This window comes from Prionailurus viverrinus, chromosome A1 (genome assembly GCF_022837055.1).
Source record: "Prionailurus viverrinus isolate Anna chromosome A1, UM_Priviv_1.0, whole genome shotgun sequence".
In the NCBI taxonomy this organism is placed as follows: domain Eukaryota; kingdom Metazoa; phylum Chordata; class Mammalia; order Carnivora; family Felidae; genus Prionailurus; species Prionailurus viverrinus.
In genome coordinates, this window is record NC_062561.1 from 29,638,261 (window position 1) to 29,655,250 (window position 16,990).

Consider the following 16,990-nt stretch of genomic DNA (forward strand, 5'->3'; position numbering starts at 1 on the left):
CCTTTCAGACCTCAGGGCTCGTTTTAGGCTGTTCCTTTTGTCTCCAGAGAACTCCTCTTTCCACCATTGTAAATGCTCCTACCCCTCAAAGCTCTGCAAGGTGTGCTAAAACTCTTTGTTTTTACACCCAGGTGTGATCTCTGCTGAGCTATTAGAACATTTATTTGCCTCATGGTCAACTTTATTGTAGTATCTTATATCTCACATACTTCAAGATGGTCAGGAACTTGTTTTTACTATTTAAAAAAATCTACCACATCTGTGAAAATTACAGCTTCTTCATATTGTATGTTTAATAATTAGTGAATGATTATGAAAATGGTAGCATTAGTTGTATTTTTTAATGTATGTTTATTTTGAGAGGGTGTGTGCGCACATGTGAACAGGGAACGGACAGAAAGCGAGGGAGAAAAAATCCCCAGCAGGCTCTGTGCTGTTAGTGCAGAGCCCGATGTGAGGCTTGATCCCACAAACCATGAGATCACAATGCAAGCTGAAATCAAGAGTTAAATGCTCAACCAGCTGAGCCACCCGGGTGCCCCAGTTGTAATATGTTTATATAATGGTAGTGTTCTCCACTCTCAAACAGGTTAATGTGCACGCAAATGTAGTGATTCTATTAGAACAGGGTTTCTCAAAGGGGGGCACTGTTGACATTTGGGGCTGTATAAATCTTTGTTTTGGGAAGGTTGCCCTTTATGCATCCCTAACCCCCACCACGGGTGTGATGACCAACAATATCCATAAACATTGCCAAATTCCACTGGGAGGCAGAATCACCTCTGGTTGAGAACACTGCATTGGAAGAAAAAAACATGGATTTCAAGACTTTTTTTTTTTAAGTTTACGTATTTATTTTTGAAAGAGAAAGCATGAATCAGGGAGGGCAGAGAGAGGAGAGAGTGAGAATCCCAAGCAGGCTCTGCACCGCCAGTGTGGAGCCCTATGCAGGGCTTGAACTTATGAACAATGAGATCATGACATGAGCTGAAGTCAGATCTTTACCGACTGAGCCACCTAGGTGCCCCAAGACTCTTCTTAATTGTAGCTTATAGTGTGTATGTATGTTGTTTTTGAAGGGTGGCTTTTAAGTAGAAAAATAAATGTTTCCAAGTTCTTGAAATTTAACCTTGAATAATTTAAGGAAATGATCTCAAGGGTTCTATTAATTCTTATAAAAGTTTATGACTTGAGGAAATTGCATTTTTTTAATGTTTTGTATATTTTACATTGAATAATAAATTTTGTTTGGTGTTTTCTTCCAGATTGAAATTAAAATGAAAAAGACAGAAGCTGTGAGATGGGAAAAACTAGAGGGGCAAGGAAATGTGCCTACTCCAAAACAGTTTGTAGCAGGTTTGTTTTCTGACCTTGATGAGCTTTAAATTCATATTGTGTTATATAGTTGAAGTTAAATAGTAATGGACTTTCTGCCTACATTATTTATGTTCCCAAGGTAAAATACAATGAGTGTAAGAAGATTGCTCTGTAATGAATACAAACTAGCTTTTCATGTGAAGGTTCTAACTTCTTAAACTCAATACAAATGAATGGGGACAAAAACCCTGAGGGAGTTGGGATTTATTGTTTACCAAGTTAATGTAGGATATCATTTGGGGGTTGTTTTTGTGTGTTGCCCTTTCCTATTACTTCTTTTTGGGTTGCAAGTGAATTAGTGGTTTATTCTCCTGAAGTAGTCTCTCTTCTTCCCTTTCCCTTTTATTTCTTTTCTTTCTCTTTCTTCTTATAGAATAATATAGAATATATTGTCAACTCTAATTTCCTGGAATTTCAGGGCTTGACAGTGTAAAGTATCTAACCCATTTCACTATATTGCTCTTTTAGTACAAGTGCTCATAAATAGGTCATGAAGACAGAAAAGCCCAGGAGAAGAGTAGAAAACTAGGGTCGATTGTTTTTAACCCTTTAAGGGACAGGCTACTTTATATTGGGTCAATTTTTTTTTTTCTATTTTTAAAAAATTTTTTTAATGTAATTTAATTTTTTAAATTTACATCCAAGTTAGTTAGCATATAGTGCAACAGTGATTTACCCATTTAGCCCATCCCCCCTCCCACAACCCCTCCAGTAACCCTCTGTTTGTTCTCCATATTTAAGAGTCTTTTATGTTTTGTCCCCCTCCCTGTTTATATTATTTTTGCTTCCCTTCCCTTGTGTTCATCTGTTCTGTGTCTTAAAGTCCTCATATGAGCGAAGTCATATATTTATCTCTCTGACTAATTTCACTTAGCGTAATACCCTCTAGTTCTATCCATGTAGTTGCAAATGGCAAGATTTCATTCTTTTTGATTGCTGAGTAATACTCCATTATATATATATTACATTGGGTCAGTTTTAAGTATATGCAGTAGACAGGTATTTTTCTAATGGAATATTTAATATGCTAGACACTCCTAGAACTACAGTCTAAGAGTGTATTTTACAGCATTGGCCTCATTAATGGGAGGAGAAAAATTTCTTTTTGATTAATGTTCCAATTTGATGACCAAAATGAGCTAACATTGTGTTTCAGCCACTTTTAGATTTTTCACTGCCTTCTTCTGTGACAGAAAACACATTTCCTTGTGGCACCTTTTAGAAAACCCTGAGTTAGCCAATAGATCATTTATTTTAGTTTTATTTTGAAAGTTGCAGAAATACTAAGAGTTTTCATGTGCCCTTCACCTGGCTTCCCTGCATGAGAGCATCATAACTAGTCTATAGTGTAATTAGCAAAACCAGGAAATTGACATCAACAGATAGTTTTTATATTGAAGTATTTGAAGTTGGTATTTAAGCTCTTAAACTTCTGCTTTCACACTTTATTTGAAAGACATAGGAAAGATGCTATGTAGTTCTTTTGGGGCTGACTCTCTGGGATTTGGGGGCTGAGGTTTATATATATAGTTCAAGTATTTTTTTTAAAGAAACACTTTAAATGTCGTATATCACTGAATTCTAACAACAGCCCTCTGAATTAGGCAGCCCTGTTTTATAGGCTCAGAGAAGAAGCAGATTGCTTAAGATCACCTGGCAATTTTCATTGTCGAGGACTAAACCCTGGTCTTCAGGATGTGGGTCTGGTTCTTACATAAACTCTGTATGTGATACTGGTTGTTCCTGCATCTTCTAACAGTGGAAAATCTGCTGACATGAGTATCTTTGCAATTGTTTGATATTATAATGAATGAGCAGGGAAGTTAGGTTACCATCCCTCAGTAGTTTATCTTTCATCTACAGGTGTTAAAATTTTTCTGAGATTAAATCTAAAGATTTTTAGTGTTACAGTTGCAGAGGTTTTCTAAACACAGTGCCTTGGATATTTCAGATGTTATTCCTCCTGTCCTGGTATATTTTTGTAAGGAATTAATATGCTTGTCAGATTCCTGTGTCCTGCAAGCTGGAGACTGCAGATAAGGGCAAGTTGCTTAACACGTTTGAGCCAGTTTTCTTGTGTGTAAAGTGGAAGTTAGAATCTGTGTTTTCATTCTCTGGGGAGTCAGCATCAGGATTAATTAAACCCATGTTTTTTTAGGCTCTTAATTTACTGTAACCTGCATTGTTTTGTTTGTTTGTTTTCTTTGGCTACTAGTGAAAATGTACATAGATCAAGAGGGGATTACTGGTAGAGGAAGAGTAGATTGGAAAACCATATGCTTAACCTAAATAAAACTGTGTGAGGTATTATGGTTTGGTTAGGTTTGCTGGGAGATAGATAGGGAGAAAGTTGGTTTATAGGCGAAGGGAAAGGATGGAACAACAAAATGAACAGTTAGTGGTTTCTCATTTCTGAACTATTTTGAGGAACGGGAGATAGAGAGGCAGTAGAGGAAGAGGGACATTCAGTGTGTCCTAATATATTTATAATAAATAATAAATACATATATATATTTTTTAACGTTTATTTTTGAGAGAGCGCATGAGCGAGGGAGGGGCAGAGCCAGGGAGGGACACAGAATCTGAAGCAGGCTCCAGGCTCTGAGCTGTCAGCACAGAGCCTGACCTAGGGCTCGAACTCATAAGCCGTGAGATCATGTCGGACCCTTAACCAACTGCGCCACCCAGGCACCCCTGTATAGTTTTTTTTAGTGTGTCGTAATATATTAATAGAGAAACTTTGAATCGGGTGTTTTTTAAAGCTTTGTAGCTACACTTTCCAGTATAGTCACCATTGTACGTACTGAGCATTCGAAATGACTAGTCTGGATTGAGTTGTGCTGGAAGTATAAAATACAGATTTTGAAGATCTTATGAAAGGAAAATTACAACATATCTTAATATATTTATATTGATTTTGTGTTGAGGTTGATACAGTTTTGAATATATTAGGTTAAATATTAAAATGAATTTCATCTGATTCTTTTTAGTAATGTGGCTACTAGAAATTTTTAAATTATGTATGTGGCTCACATTTGTGCCTGCATTGTATTTCCATTGGAGAGTAAACAGCACTGCTCTCATAGCTACTATGTAGATTAGTTTTTAATTATTTGTGTGGGGGTGGGGTGGATGGGGGGGGGGGGGCTCTTGATTCCATTAGTCTTTAGGGTAGTCTTGGCAGTGCCCTGAGCCCCTGGGCTAGTCAGTAGCCTGTCTGGCTGCAAGCAGCTTCCATTAACTTCAACGTGCCCTACAGATACTAATGTTTTCTATGTGTGTGTTAGTGGACATTGAGCTCTGGATTATTGCCTGGTGTATTTTTCATCATTTAAGAAGAATTATTATTTCCTATCAAAGTAATCAAATATTTTAACGTGGGGAGAGGATGGAGTCTTAACTCACTGTCTAATTGTATGGATAATTACTTATATTTTCAGTTTATACTTTGAAAGATACAGGAGTACCTCAGAAAAACTAAGCCACATTTTTTATTTAAAGTTTATTTGTTTTGAGAGAGCACATGAGCAGGTGAAGGGCAGAGAGAGAGAGAGAGAGAGAGAGAGAGAGAGAGAGAGACAGAATCCCAAACAGGTTCTGCATGATCAGTGTGCGGATCCTGACACAGGGCTCAAACTCATGAAACCATGAAATTATGATTTCAGCCAAAATCAAGAGTCAGATGCTTAACCAACTGAGCCATCCAAGCACCCCAAGGAAAAGCCACATTTTTAACATTTATTAAAATCTTATTTATAAGAGAAATTTCTTAAGCATCATTTTAAAAAACACTATTTAGGGGGATGGGAGGGAGGGGAAAGTGGGTGATGGGCATTGAGGAGGGCACCTGTTGGGATGAGCAGTGGGTGTTGTATGGAAACCAATTTGACAATAAATTTCATAATAAAAAAATAAATACAAACACTATTATTATTTATTATCTTTTATTATTTGTACTATTTTTGCAACTTTTCTATAAATATAAAAGTTCCAGTACACTTCTCACCCAGTCCCCCCCATTATTAACACAAAGAGTCTGTTTTTAATCTAATCTTGGATAATGTACCAAAAATGTACACTTTATTTTGCTCAAAAAAAAATTCCCAGATTTTACATTATACTAACTGATTCAGTTTTGATAAGTGTAAGTCTGATTGTTGATGTATATATCAGAAAGATATTTATTAGAGGGGTGCCTGGGTGGCTTAGTTAAGTGTCTTGATTCTTGATTTCAGCTCAGATCATGATCTCACATTTTGTGAGATAGAGCCCACGTCAGGCTCGATGCTGACAGCGTGACAGCGTGACAGCGTGACAATCCTGCTTGGGATTCTGTCTCTCTTGCTCTCTGTGCCCCTCCCCAGGCCTCTCATAAATAAATAGATAGATAAATAAAACACTGTCTCTCCCCCCCCTCAAAATTAATAAACTTTATCCAAAAAGACATTTGTTACAAATATGAAATTCAGTGAACTATAAACTGTTACAATGTTCTTTATACCACGGTCACAAAGTTTACATATTTTTGACATAGTCATCACGTGTTGATTAATCACTTCTATCTTTTTTACTCTATAGATGTAAAGAACTTATATCCATCATCATCTCATTATACAAGAAATTGGGATAAATTGGTCGGTGAGATCAAAGAAGAAGAAAAAAATGAGAAGTTGGAGGGAGATGCAGCTTTAAACAAATTATTTCAGCAGATCTATTCAGATGGTTCTGATGAAGTGAAACGTGCCATGAACAAATCATTTGTAAGAACATACGCTTGAAAAAAGCATACTTTAGTAGTAAATTTCAGAAAATTTAAAAGAAATTAGGCAATTTTAAACAAAATTGCATGTACTGTGGTTTTGAATAGGCTTCATCTGAACATTTCTTCCCGCTCTAAACTTAGACTAATTATTGAGGAAGTTGGAAACTTGTGGGGTAGTTGAGAAGTAAGTGGTTTATTCCAAATAAATATGTTTTAGTTATTAAGTTAGAACTTGGAAAGCTTAAGAAATACTCTAATTATGGTAGTTGGATTTATCACGGTAGCTGAAGGCGCTTCCGTTAGAACCATGTATAGCCTCAGTGTCAGAGATGAAGAACATAGAGGGGAAACTTCCAGAACAGTGTTTGGCAAGTAGAAGGTGCATGTTAATTATTCATTGGTTTGTTAATAATTTTGTCTATTGAATAAGAAAATTTAGGCCTTTGCCAGACAACAGATGCCACCTAATTAGGCCTCAAGTTTTGGAATTTTAATGACAAGTCCTCACTGTAGAACTGTATTGATTATTTTGCTTGAAGATGTAATCCTTTGACTTTTACCAGTAGCTTTGGAAATGTCACTCTTCTTTCAAGGGATATTCAAATTAGCATTTAGTTAATGTCTTAGAAACTCAGATATTCCACATAAGTTACTATGTCATAACTTGTCATGATTCAACTTTTCACTGTTGACTTAAAAAGGTTTTCTTTTAATTAAATTTCTTACTTTGAGATAATTGTGGATTCATATGCAGTTATAAGAAATAATATAGAGAAGTCCCTTGTATCCTTTACATAGTTATCCCTAGTGGAATCTCCTTGTAAAACTACAGTACAGTATCACAACCATGTTATTGATAGTTAGGACAGAGAACATTTCCACTGCCATAGGATTCCTTTGTTCGTGTCATTTTATAGCCATACCCACTTCCTTCCACCCCTTCCCCTCTTTAAACTGTACCACTACTAATTTGGCAAGTCTTTGGGAGATACATAGTTTGCAAATATTTTCTCTCAGCCTGTAGTTTGTCTTCTTATTTTCTTGATGGTCTTTTGCAGAGCTAAAGTATTTCATTTCGATGAAATCCAGTTTATCAGTTTTTTCTTTTATGGATCATGCTTTTAGTATCAAGTGTAAGAACTCTTTGCCTGGTTCTAGATCTGAAAGATTTCTGCTGTGTTTTCCCTTTCAATAAAACTTTTATACTTTCACTTATTACATTGAAGTCCATGATCTATTTTGAGGTAATTTTTATATAAAGCAGAGATGTAGGTTGAGGTTTTTGGGGGGGGGGGGTTGTTTTTGGCCTATGTGTGTTCAGTTGCTCTAGACTGCTTGTTGAAAAAGCTGTCTTTCTTCCCTTGAACTGTTTTTGTGTTGCTCGAAAATCAGTTGAGCATATTTGTCTCAGTTTATTTCTGAATTATTTCATTGATCTGCATGTCTATCCCTCTGTTAATACTAGTCTTGATTATTTTAGCTATGTAACTTTTGAAACCAGGAAGTCATTCCTTCTACTTTATTCTTCATTTTCAAAATTGTTTTAGATATTCTAGTTCCTTTGTGTTTCCACATAAGCTTTAGAATGTTTTGTCTGTAGGTACCAAAAAATCCTGTTGAACAGTATATAAATTTGGAGAGATTGACATTTTTACTCTGTTGAATTTTCCAGTCCAATCTTTGATTTCTTCATCAGTATTGTGCAGTTTTCAGCACATCCTGTACATGTTTTGCAAGATATACCTAAATATTTAATTCTTGTTTTGAGTGATTGTAAATGGTATTGTAGATTTAACTTTGGTGTCCATGTGCTAGTATTTAGAAATACAGGTTTGTTTGGTTTTTTTTTTTTTGGTTTATCTTATATTCTGACCTTGTTGAACTCACTTATTCTGGGAGATTTTTTGGTAAATTGCTTGCAGTTTTCTAGGTAGACAGTCATATTTTCAAATGGGGACTTTTTTTTCCCCTCCTGATATTTGTGGCTTTTCTCTCCTTTTCTCTCCATATTGCAGTGGCTAGAATTTGCGGCACTGTGTTGAGTAAGAGTGGTGAGAGTGGATATTTATGCTTTGTTCCCCAGCTTAAGGGAAAACCATTCATTCCTTCACCATTAAGTAGGTTAGCAGTAGGTTTTTTGTAGATGCTATATCAGGTTAAAAGTTCTCTATTCCTTGTGTGAGATTTTTATCGTGAGTGGCTGTTGACTTTTTGGAAGGTAGCAGTTAGGCTCACCACTATACCACCAACACTGCACAGCTGTTGGCTGTTGGCTTTTTGAATTTGAATGCTTTTTTTCTGCAGTGATCAATATGATTATGTAATTTTTCTTCTTTAACCTGTTAACAGTGGTGATTTTGTATGATTAATGTGACTGATTTCAACTAGAACCAGCCTTGCATGCTTTGGATAAGCCTCACCTGGTCATAGTGTGTAATTCCTTTTATGTGTTGTTCAATTCTATTTTCAGATACCTTGTTAAGGATTTTTGTATCTGTATCATGAGGGATATTGGTCTGTAGTATTCTTTTTTTATACTGCCTTTGTCTGGTTTTGGTATCAGTGTAATACCAACTTCATAAATGAATTAGAAAGTGCTCTATCCTCTTCGGTGTTTTAGAAGAGATTGTGTAGAATTGGTGTTAATTTTTTCTTTAGTGAAACCATGTAGGCCTGCGCATTTCTTCTTTTGGTGTGATTTTAAATTACAAATTTAATAGTTAATAGGACTGTTCAGATTATCTATTTCATATTGAGTGTCTTGTGGCAGTTTGTGTTTTTGAGCATTTATTCTGTTTTATCTAAGCTGTAGTGATATGTGCGGAGTCTTTAGTGATACTCCATTTCATTCCTGTGATGGCATTTTGTCTTTTTTTTTCCCCCCAGTCTTGATGTAGAGGTTTGTCAATGTTAGTGAATTTTTTTCAAAGAATCAACTCTTTGTTTACTTCATTTTTTTTCAACTTTTTATTATAAATTTCATTCATTTCTGCTATTTTCTCCTATCTGCTTGCTTTGGGTTTATTTTGCTATTTTTTTTAGGTTGTTCAGATGTGAGTTTAGATTACTGATTTGATACTGTGTTTTCTTTTGTGTGTGTTTATGCTGTAAACTTCCTTCTTAGGGATTTAGCTCTCTCACAAATTCTAATGTTATATTTTCATTCAGTTTTATATGTATTTTGATTTCATTTGAGACATCATCACATGGTTTGTTTAGAAGTATGTTGTTCAGTTTCCAAGTGTTTGGAGATTTCCATGTTATCATATTATTACTGGTTTCTAATTTTATTCCATCGTGATTTGAGACCATGTACTTTATGATTTACATTCTTTGTTTTATTGCCCAGTGTTCAGTCTATTTCAAGTGTATGTTTCACTTGAAAAGAAGGTATATTTTGTTGTTGGGAGGAGTGTTGTAGAAGTATCAATTTTATCTTTTATTTTTATTTTTTCTATTTTTTAATTTTTTTTTTTAAAACTTACATCCAAATTAGTTAGCATATAGTGCAACAATGATTTCAGGAGTAGATTCCTTAGTGCCCCTTACCCATTTAGCCCATCCCCTCTCCCACAACCCCTCCAGTAACCCTCAGTTTGTTCGCCATATTTATGAGTCACTTATGTTTTGTCCCCCTCCCTGTTTTTATATTAGTTTTGTTTCCCTTCCCTTATGTTCATCTGTTTTGTCTCTTAAGGTCCTTATATGAGTGAAGTCATGATTTTTGTGTTTCTCTAATTTCACTTAGTATAATACCCTCCAGTTCCATCTACGTAGCTGCAAATGGCAAGATTTCATTCTTTTTGATTGCCAAGTAATACTCCATTGTATGTATATACCACATCTTCTTTATCCATTCATCCATCAATGGACATTTGGGCTCTTTCCATACTTTGGCTGTTGTTGATAGTGCTGCTATAAACATGGGGGTTCATGTGTCCCTTTGAAACAGCACACCTGTATGCCGTGGAGAAATGCCTAGTAGTGCAATTGCTGGATCATAGGGTAGTTCTATTTTTAGTTTTTAGTTTTTTTTTTAACGTTTATTTATTTTTGAGACAGAGAGAGACAGAGCATGAACGGGGGAGGGTCAGAGAGAGGGAGACACAGAATCTGAAACAGGCTCCAGGCTCTGAGCTGTCAGCACAGAGCTCGACGTGGGGCTCGAACTCACGGACTGCGAGATCATGACCTGAGCTGAAGTCGGCCGCTTAACCGACTGAGCCACCCAAGCGCCCCACTATTTTTAGTTTTTTGAGGAACCTCCATACTGTTTTCCAGAGTGGCTGCACCAGCTTGCATTGCCACCAACAGTGCAAAAAAGATCCTCTTTCTCCACATCCTCGCCAACATCTGTTGTTGCCTGAGTTGTTAATGTTAGCCATTCTGACAGGTGTGAGGTGGTGTCTCATTGTGGTTTTGATTTGTATTTCCCTGGTGATGAGTGATGGTGAGCATTTTTTCATGTGTTGGTTGGCCATCTGGATGTCGTCTTTGGAGAAGTGTCTATTCATGTCTTTTGTCCATTTCTTCACTGGATTATTTGTTTTTTGGGTGTTGAGTTTGATAAGTTCTTTATAGATTTTGTATATTAACCCTTTATCTGGCATGTCATTTGCAAGTATCTTCTCCCATTCTGTCAGTTGCCTTTTAGTTTTGCTGGTTGTTTCCTTTGCTGTGCAGAAAGAAGGTTTTTATTTTGATAGGTCCCAGTAGTTCATTTTTGCTTTTGTTTCCCTTGCCTCCAGAGATGTGTTGAGTAAGAAATTGCTGTGGCCAAGGTCAAAGAGGTTTTTGCCTGCTTTCTCCTCGAGGATTTTGATGGCTTCCTGTCTTACGTTGAGGTCTTTCATCCATTTTGAGTTTATTTTTGTGTATGGTGTAAGAAAGTGGTCTGTGTTCATTCTTCTGCATGTCGCTGTCCAGTTTTCCCAGCACCACTTAGTGAAGAGACTATCTTTATTCCATTGGATATTCTTTCCTGCTTTGTCAAAGATGAGTTGGTCATACGTTTGTGGGTCTGTGTCTGGGTTCTCTATTCTGTTCCATTGGTCTGAGTGTCTGTTCTTGCGCCAGTACCATACTGTCTTGATGATTACAGCTTTCTAATACATCTTAAAGTCCAGGATTGTGATGCCTCCAGCTTTGGTTTTCTTTTTCAAGATTGCTTTGGCTATTCGGGGTCTTTTCTGGTTCCATACATGTTTTAGGATTGTTTGTTCTAGCTCTGTGAAGAATGCTGGTGTTACTTTGATAGGGATTGCATTGACTATGTAGATTGCTTTGGGGAGCATCGACATTTTAACAATATTTTTCATTTCCAGGAGCATGGAATCTTTTTCCATTTTTTTGTGTTTTCTTCAATTTCTTTCATAAGCTTTCTATAGTTTTCAGTATATAGATTTTTCACCTCTTTGGTTAGATTTATTCCTAGGTATTTTATGGTTTTTGGTGCAACTGTAAATGGGATCAATTCCTTGATATCTCTTTCTGTTGCTTTATTGTTGGTGTATAGGAATGCAACCGATTTCTGTGCGTTGATTTTATTTCCTGAAACTTTGCTGAATTCATGGATCAATTCCATCAGTTTTTTGGATCTTTTAATTTTTGGTTTATCTTGATATTCTTGTGAAATCTGTATCCTTGCTGATTTTGTCTTATTGTACTGTCAATTTTTGCTTCACATATTTTGCAGCTCTGTTTGGTGCATATGCATTTAGGATTGCTGTATCTTCATGGTGGATTGGCTTTTTTTAACATATGTATATGTCATTCTTTAGCTCTGGTAATTTTCTTTGATATTAATATAGTCAATTCTTCTGTTTTTTTGATTGTTTGCATGACATATCTTGTTCTGTTCTTTTATTTCCAACCTATCTATATATCATGTTTAAATTGATTGATTCCTACTATTTTAAAGGGAATTTCTTGGAGACAGCAAATGGTTGGATTATGTTTTTTAATCTCTTCTGTCAGTCACTGTCTTTTAATTGATGTATTTAGATCATTTACATTTAATTTTTGATATGTTAGGAGTTTAAGTGTACCATTTTATTTTTGTTCTGTATTTTAATTTTGTTTTTCCTATCTTCCTGTGAGTACTTTTGATTATTTTTTAATTTCATTCTGATTTATGTATATTTTTTAGTGTGTCTTATTTGTATAGCATTTTTAGTGGTAGCTCTGGATATTACAGTAGCCATATTATACATAGCTTATCATAGTTTACTGGTGTCATTTTTCTTGTCAGTTTGAGTGAAGTATAGAAACCAGACCTCCCTCTATGTTCTTTACCCTTTCTCAATTATAATTTTCACAAATATTTCCTCTACGTACATTTAGAACCACATCATACAGTGTTATATTTTCACTTAACCATCAAATGTAGTTTAGAAAGCTCAAGAGAAAAAACAAATTCTATTATATTTACCTATATTGTTACCTTTTTTCATTTGTAATGTTTTAAGATTCTGTCATTTGTTCTTTCTTACTTTAGAGAACTTTCTTTAATCATTCTTTTAGATCTGCTCATGACAGATTTTCTGTCAGCAAGGATTTCTTTGGGTTTATGCTGATTGGGGTTTGTTGAATCTGTAGGTTTAGGTGTCTTGACAAATTTGGGAAATTTTCGGCCATTATTTTGTTGAGTAATTTTTCAGTTCTGCCTCCTTTGTCTCCTTCCTGGAACCTGATGATATAAATGTTAAATACTTTGTTACAATTTTCGCACATCCCTGGGACTATCTTCATTTTATCTCTTTTCTCTCTTTGTTGTGCAGATTAAGTGATCTGTATTGTCCTGGTTTCAAGATCACTGATTCTTTTCTCTGTCCCTTCTATTCTTTAGCCTATCTGCTTACCTTTTATTTCAATTGTAGTTTTAATTCTAAAACTTTCCGTTTGACTTTTTTGTGTCTTTTTTTCTTGGCTGAGTTTTTCTATTTATTTTTTTCAAGTAACTTCATAATTCTAAGTTAAAGCATTTTTACTATGACTACTTTAAAATCTTTATCAGATAATTTTAACATTTCTGTCATCTCAACATTAGCATCTATTGATTGCCTTTAAAAAAAAAAAAGTATGAAAGTTTCCTGGTTCTTGGTGTTTTTTTTTACCAACAACAAGTGATTTTCATTTGAAACCTGGACATTTTCATGTTCTGCTGTGCAACCGGATCTTATTTCACCCCCATCTCAGTTGGCTTTCTTGCCCATCCGCTCTGGCAGAGGAAGGGAGGGCATCCCTTCATTATTGCTAGATGGAAGTAGAAATCCAGATACCCTAATCAGCCTCCTTATACATCTCAGGCATCCCCTTGTTACTGTTGGCAATGGGATAGATATTATATCTATGTGATTTTCACTGCCACCACAGGTGGCAGAGGAGGTGGGTTCATGGTAGCCCAGCATGGATGGAAGTCTAGGCTTCCCACTCAGCCTTTGCTGGCCTTGGGTGGGAATGGAACCATAGTTTTTATCTGTGGTGTTTAGCTGCAGTGGAGTGATTATAGTCTAAAACTTTTCTGTCTTCCTAAGTGGTCTTTTTGTCTAATTTTTTTGCTAGAGAAATCAGGTTTTTGTTGGAGCTTTATTTGTGCCTCTTAGTGTTTCCAGCTTCTTCAGCAGCAACTGTAAGACATGAGACAAAAAAGAAAACCCAGAGACTCACCACCATATTATGTTGTTCCCTGGCTCCCAAGGTCCCTAGCTGATTTGTTTACTTCCCTTCATCTTTTAGAGTTTTCTTATGTCTGTTTACATATGTATAATGTCAGAGATTTTTAATAGTACTTTATGGGAAGAGTTGGCTAAAGTACATCTACCCTGTGTCCCCAGGAAGAGAAGTCAGTTTCAACATTGACTTTTTTAAGAGTGTGCTGGACAGAATAGTGTGTAAAATTTCAAAGATTATAGAATCTGCATCCATTTTCATACAGAGGCTTTGCTAGTAGTAATTGAACCATCTACACCCATAAAACAAGCCACCCTTTGTCAGCATTGACCTAGAACATACCACGTGCTATGGGAAAACAAAATAGACTCTGATCTCCCAGTCTAATTGGGACAAAAAGACCAACATGTATAAAATACTCAGAGGGAAATGCTAAATTGGGGAAACAGATGTCTTGAGTAAATATCAAATTTCAAATTAAATCTTTCTGTAGTCTTTTTAGGAGTAGTTTGTTTCTTTTTAAAGTTTGTATTTAACGGGGCGCCTGGATAACTCAGTCAGTTAGGTGTCCGACTTCGGCTCAGGTCATGATCTCGTGGTTCACGAGTTCGAGCCCCACGTCGGGCTCTGTGCTGACAGCTCAGAGCCTGGAGCCTGCTTCCGATTCTGTGTCTCCCTCTCTCTCTGACCCTCCCCCCATTCATGCTCTGTCTCTGTCTCAAAAATAAAAAAAAATAATAATAAAGTTTGTATTTATTTATTTTTTTAAGTTTTTATTTAAATTTCAGTTACCATACATGCAATATCAGTTTCAGGTTTACAAAATAGATTCAGCACTTCTGTTCAACACCTGGTACTCATCACAAGTGCCTTCCTTAATCCTTACCACCTGTTTAACACATGCCCCCACCCACCTCCCTCTGGTAACCATTAGTTTGTTCTCTATAGTTAAGGGGCTGTTTTCTTGGTTTGCCTCTCTCTCTTTTTTTTCTTCTTCTCCCCTTTGCTCTTTGGTTTGTTTCTTAAATTTCAAATAATGAGTGAAATCACGTGGTATTTGTCTCTGACTTATTTCAGTTAGCATATTACTCTCTAGCTCCATCGTGTCATTGTTAATGGCAAGATTTCATTTTTTTTTTTTATGGCTTAGTAATACTCCATTGTATATATACCACTACTTTCTCTTTTTTTTTTTTTTCCTCAGATGTAGGGTTAGGTTAGGGTTTATGGCAGGGTGAGAGTATGTTCCTTATATCCCGAAGTTTAGAGAACTCTCCAGAGGGTTTGATTTAGGGTTAGAGTTAGGTTTAGGGTTTGGGTTTTAGGGTTAGGTTTAGGGGTTAGGATTGGGATTTAGGGTGTTAGTGGGTTTGTGTTAATGAGAGAAGATGTTACTTGAACAACAGTTTATACACAGTGTAGTTTAGTGAGATAAGCACAGGGCTCTTCCCATATGCTGCTAACTTATGTTTACAAGCACTTATATCCTAATGAAAGAAGGCATTACTTGAAATACGCATTATACACCATGTAGTTTGATTCAAGTATAGGTCTGTTCCCACATGCAGACCATTTACAAACATACCATTTACAAACATAGGTATCAGTATTTTTTTTGAAGCCTACCATGTGCTCAACGATTGTGCTTAGATCTAGTATATAAGTGTTGGTAAGATAGTTTTCTTGCTTTGTAGGAGCTCTCAGCTTTAGTTGGAACCAAGGGTGGGAAGCAGGTATAAAAGAAATCAGATCCTTAAAATTCTAACAGTAGTGGGATGTGTATTATATTAATGGTAACTATTTTCATGCAGAGTACAAATCCTACAAGGGTAGAGTCCTGATTAGGGTCAAATGAGGCCACAGAGAAATGGTGATAGGTCATGTTTAGAGAGTAACTAAAGAATAGAAAGAAAGCTGGGATGGAGAATATCCCATGCAAAGGAACCCATGTAAGAGAGCTTGACAGAGAGTGTGGGGCATGGGGTTATATCAAGGTTCCAGTGTAATTGTATAACTTTATACATTTGCTAGCAACACAACTGGTTTTGTAAAAATGTTTAGATTTTAATAATTCACATTTTTTGCTGTGATCCAAGTCGATGAATTTTTACTCCATTAAGATAACAAATGTCTAGAAGTTTTTTGAAATGTATTTATGAATATGCTAGGGTTGTTAGTAGGAGGTATATTCTGTAGATGGTAAATCGATAACCGGTTCTCTACTGAGATACTGATACTAAGTACCTGTGTGTGATTTGAAAAAAATTCCATGTTCCCTGGTATATATTGTCACAGAGCTTTAAGAAGGGTCTCTTAAAGTTCTGTTCAGCTACTATCGAAAGAGTTTACTTTGCCTGGTCTCTACTATCTTTAATGAAAGAGATTAAGAATTTTCTTTGGGAGCCAATTGTATTTTCATCAGAAGGTAGATTTTCCACATTATGCCTCAGTGCTGATTAGCAGAAGGAAATAAGACCGTGTGTATGAACATGATGGCTTCTACCTTACTTTAGAGTTTCCTTCTTAGGTTGTAGAGAACATGGTTAACTTCTCTGAAAAGCATAAGATTAAATCAAAGTGATATCTTGTGTTTATATTGAGACAAACACAGCTTATATTTGGAACTCTATGCTTGGAACATTTTTAGAAAAATACTATTTTGATTATATGGTCCAGAGATTAATCTATTTTTATTTCTTATTGCAGATGGAGTCTGGTGGTACAGTTTTGAGTACCAACTGGTCTGATGTAGGTAAAAGGAAAGTTGAAATCAATCCTCCTGATGATATGGAATGGAAAAAGTACTAAATAAAATAATTTGCTATCACTGTATTGCATATATTCACCTAATGCCCATTGTGTATTAATATTGCATTCTTGAATTTTGAACACTGAGTATCTTTTTGAAAGGTTTTACCTCTTTACCTCTTTGTGCTTTAGAAATTATTTTCCTTCAAGTGTTCTAAGAGTCTAATGAAGAATGAAGATCCTATTTTATCACTTTTGTCCTTAAGGATTTCAGACATGCTGAAATGAAATGAAGTATCATTTGCTACTAGATAGAGTAGTTCTACCTAGTTATGGAAGGTGGAGAAATCATTAATGAATATCTTGGGTTATTGCCTTATTTTTGATGAAGTATTACGTTAATATTTATTAGACTTGGCAATTTTGGGTGAG

At 35.8% G+C, this 16,990-nt stretch overlaps 1 protein-coding gene across 1 annotated transcript in view; it reads left to right on the forward strand.

Annotated features, from left to right (window-relative positions):
- SUGT1 (SGT1 homolog, MIS12 kinetochore complex assembly cochaperone) overlaps positions 1–16,655 on the forward strand; it is a 42,747-nt gene extending 26,092 nt beyond the window's left edge. The window contains exons 11-13 of the mRNA XM_047868347.1: positions 1,266–1,356; positions 5,956–6,137; positions 16,517–16,655. Coding sequence (XP_047724303.1) covers positions 1,266–1,356; positions 5,956–6,137; positions 16,517–16,618 — 375 coding nt within the window. The 3' untranslated portion in view covers positions 16,619–16,655. The remainder of the gene's footprint in view (positions 1–1,265; positions 1,357–5,955; positions 6,138–16,516) is intronic.
- The last annotated feature ends 335 nt before the right edge of the window (positions 16,656–16,990 follow it).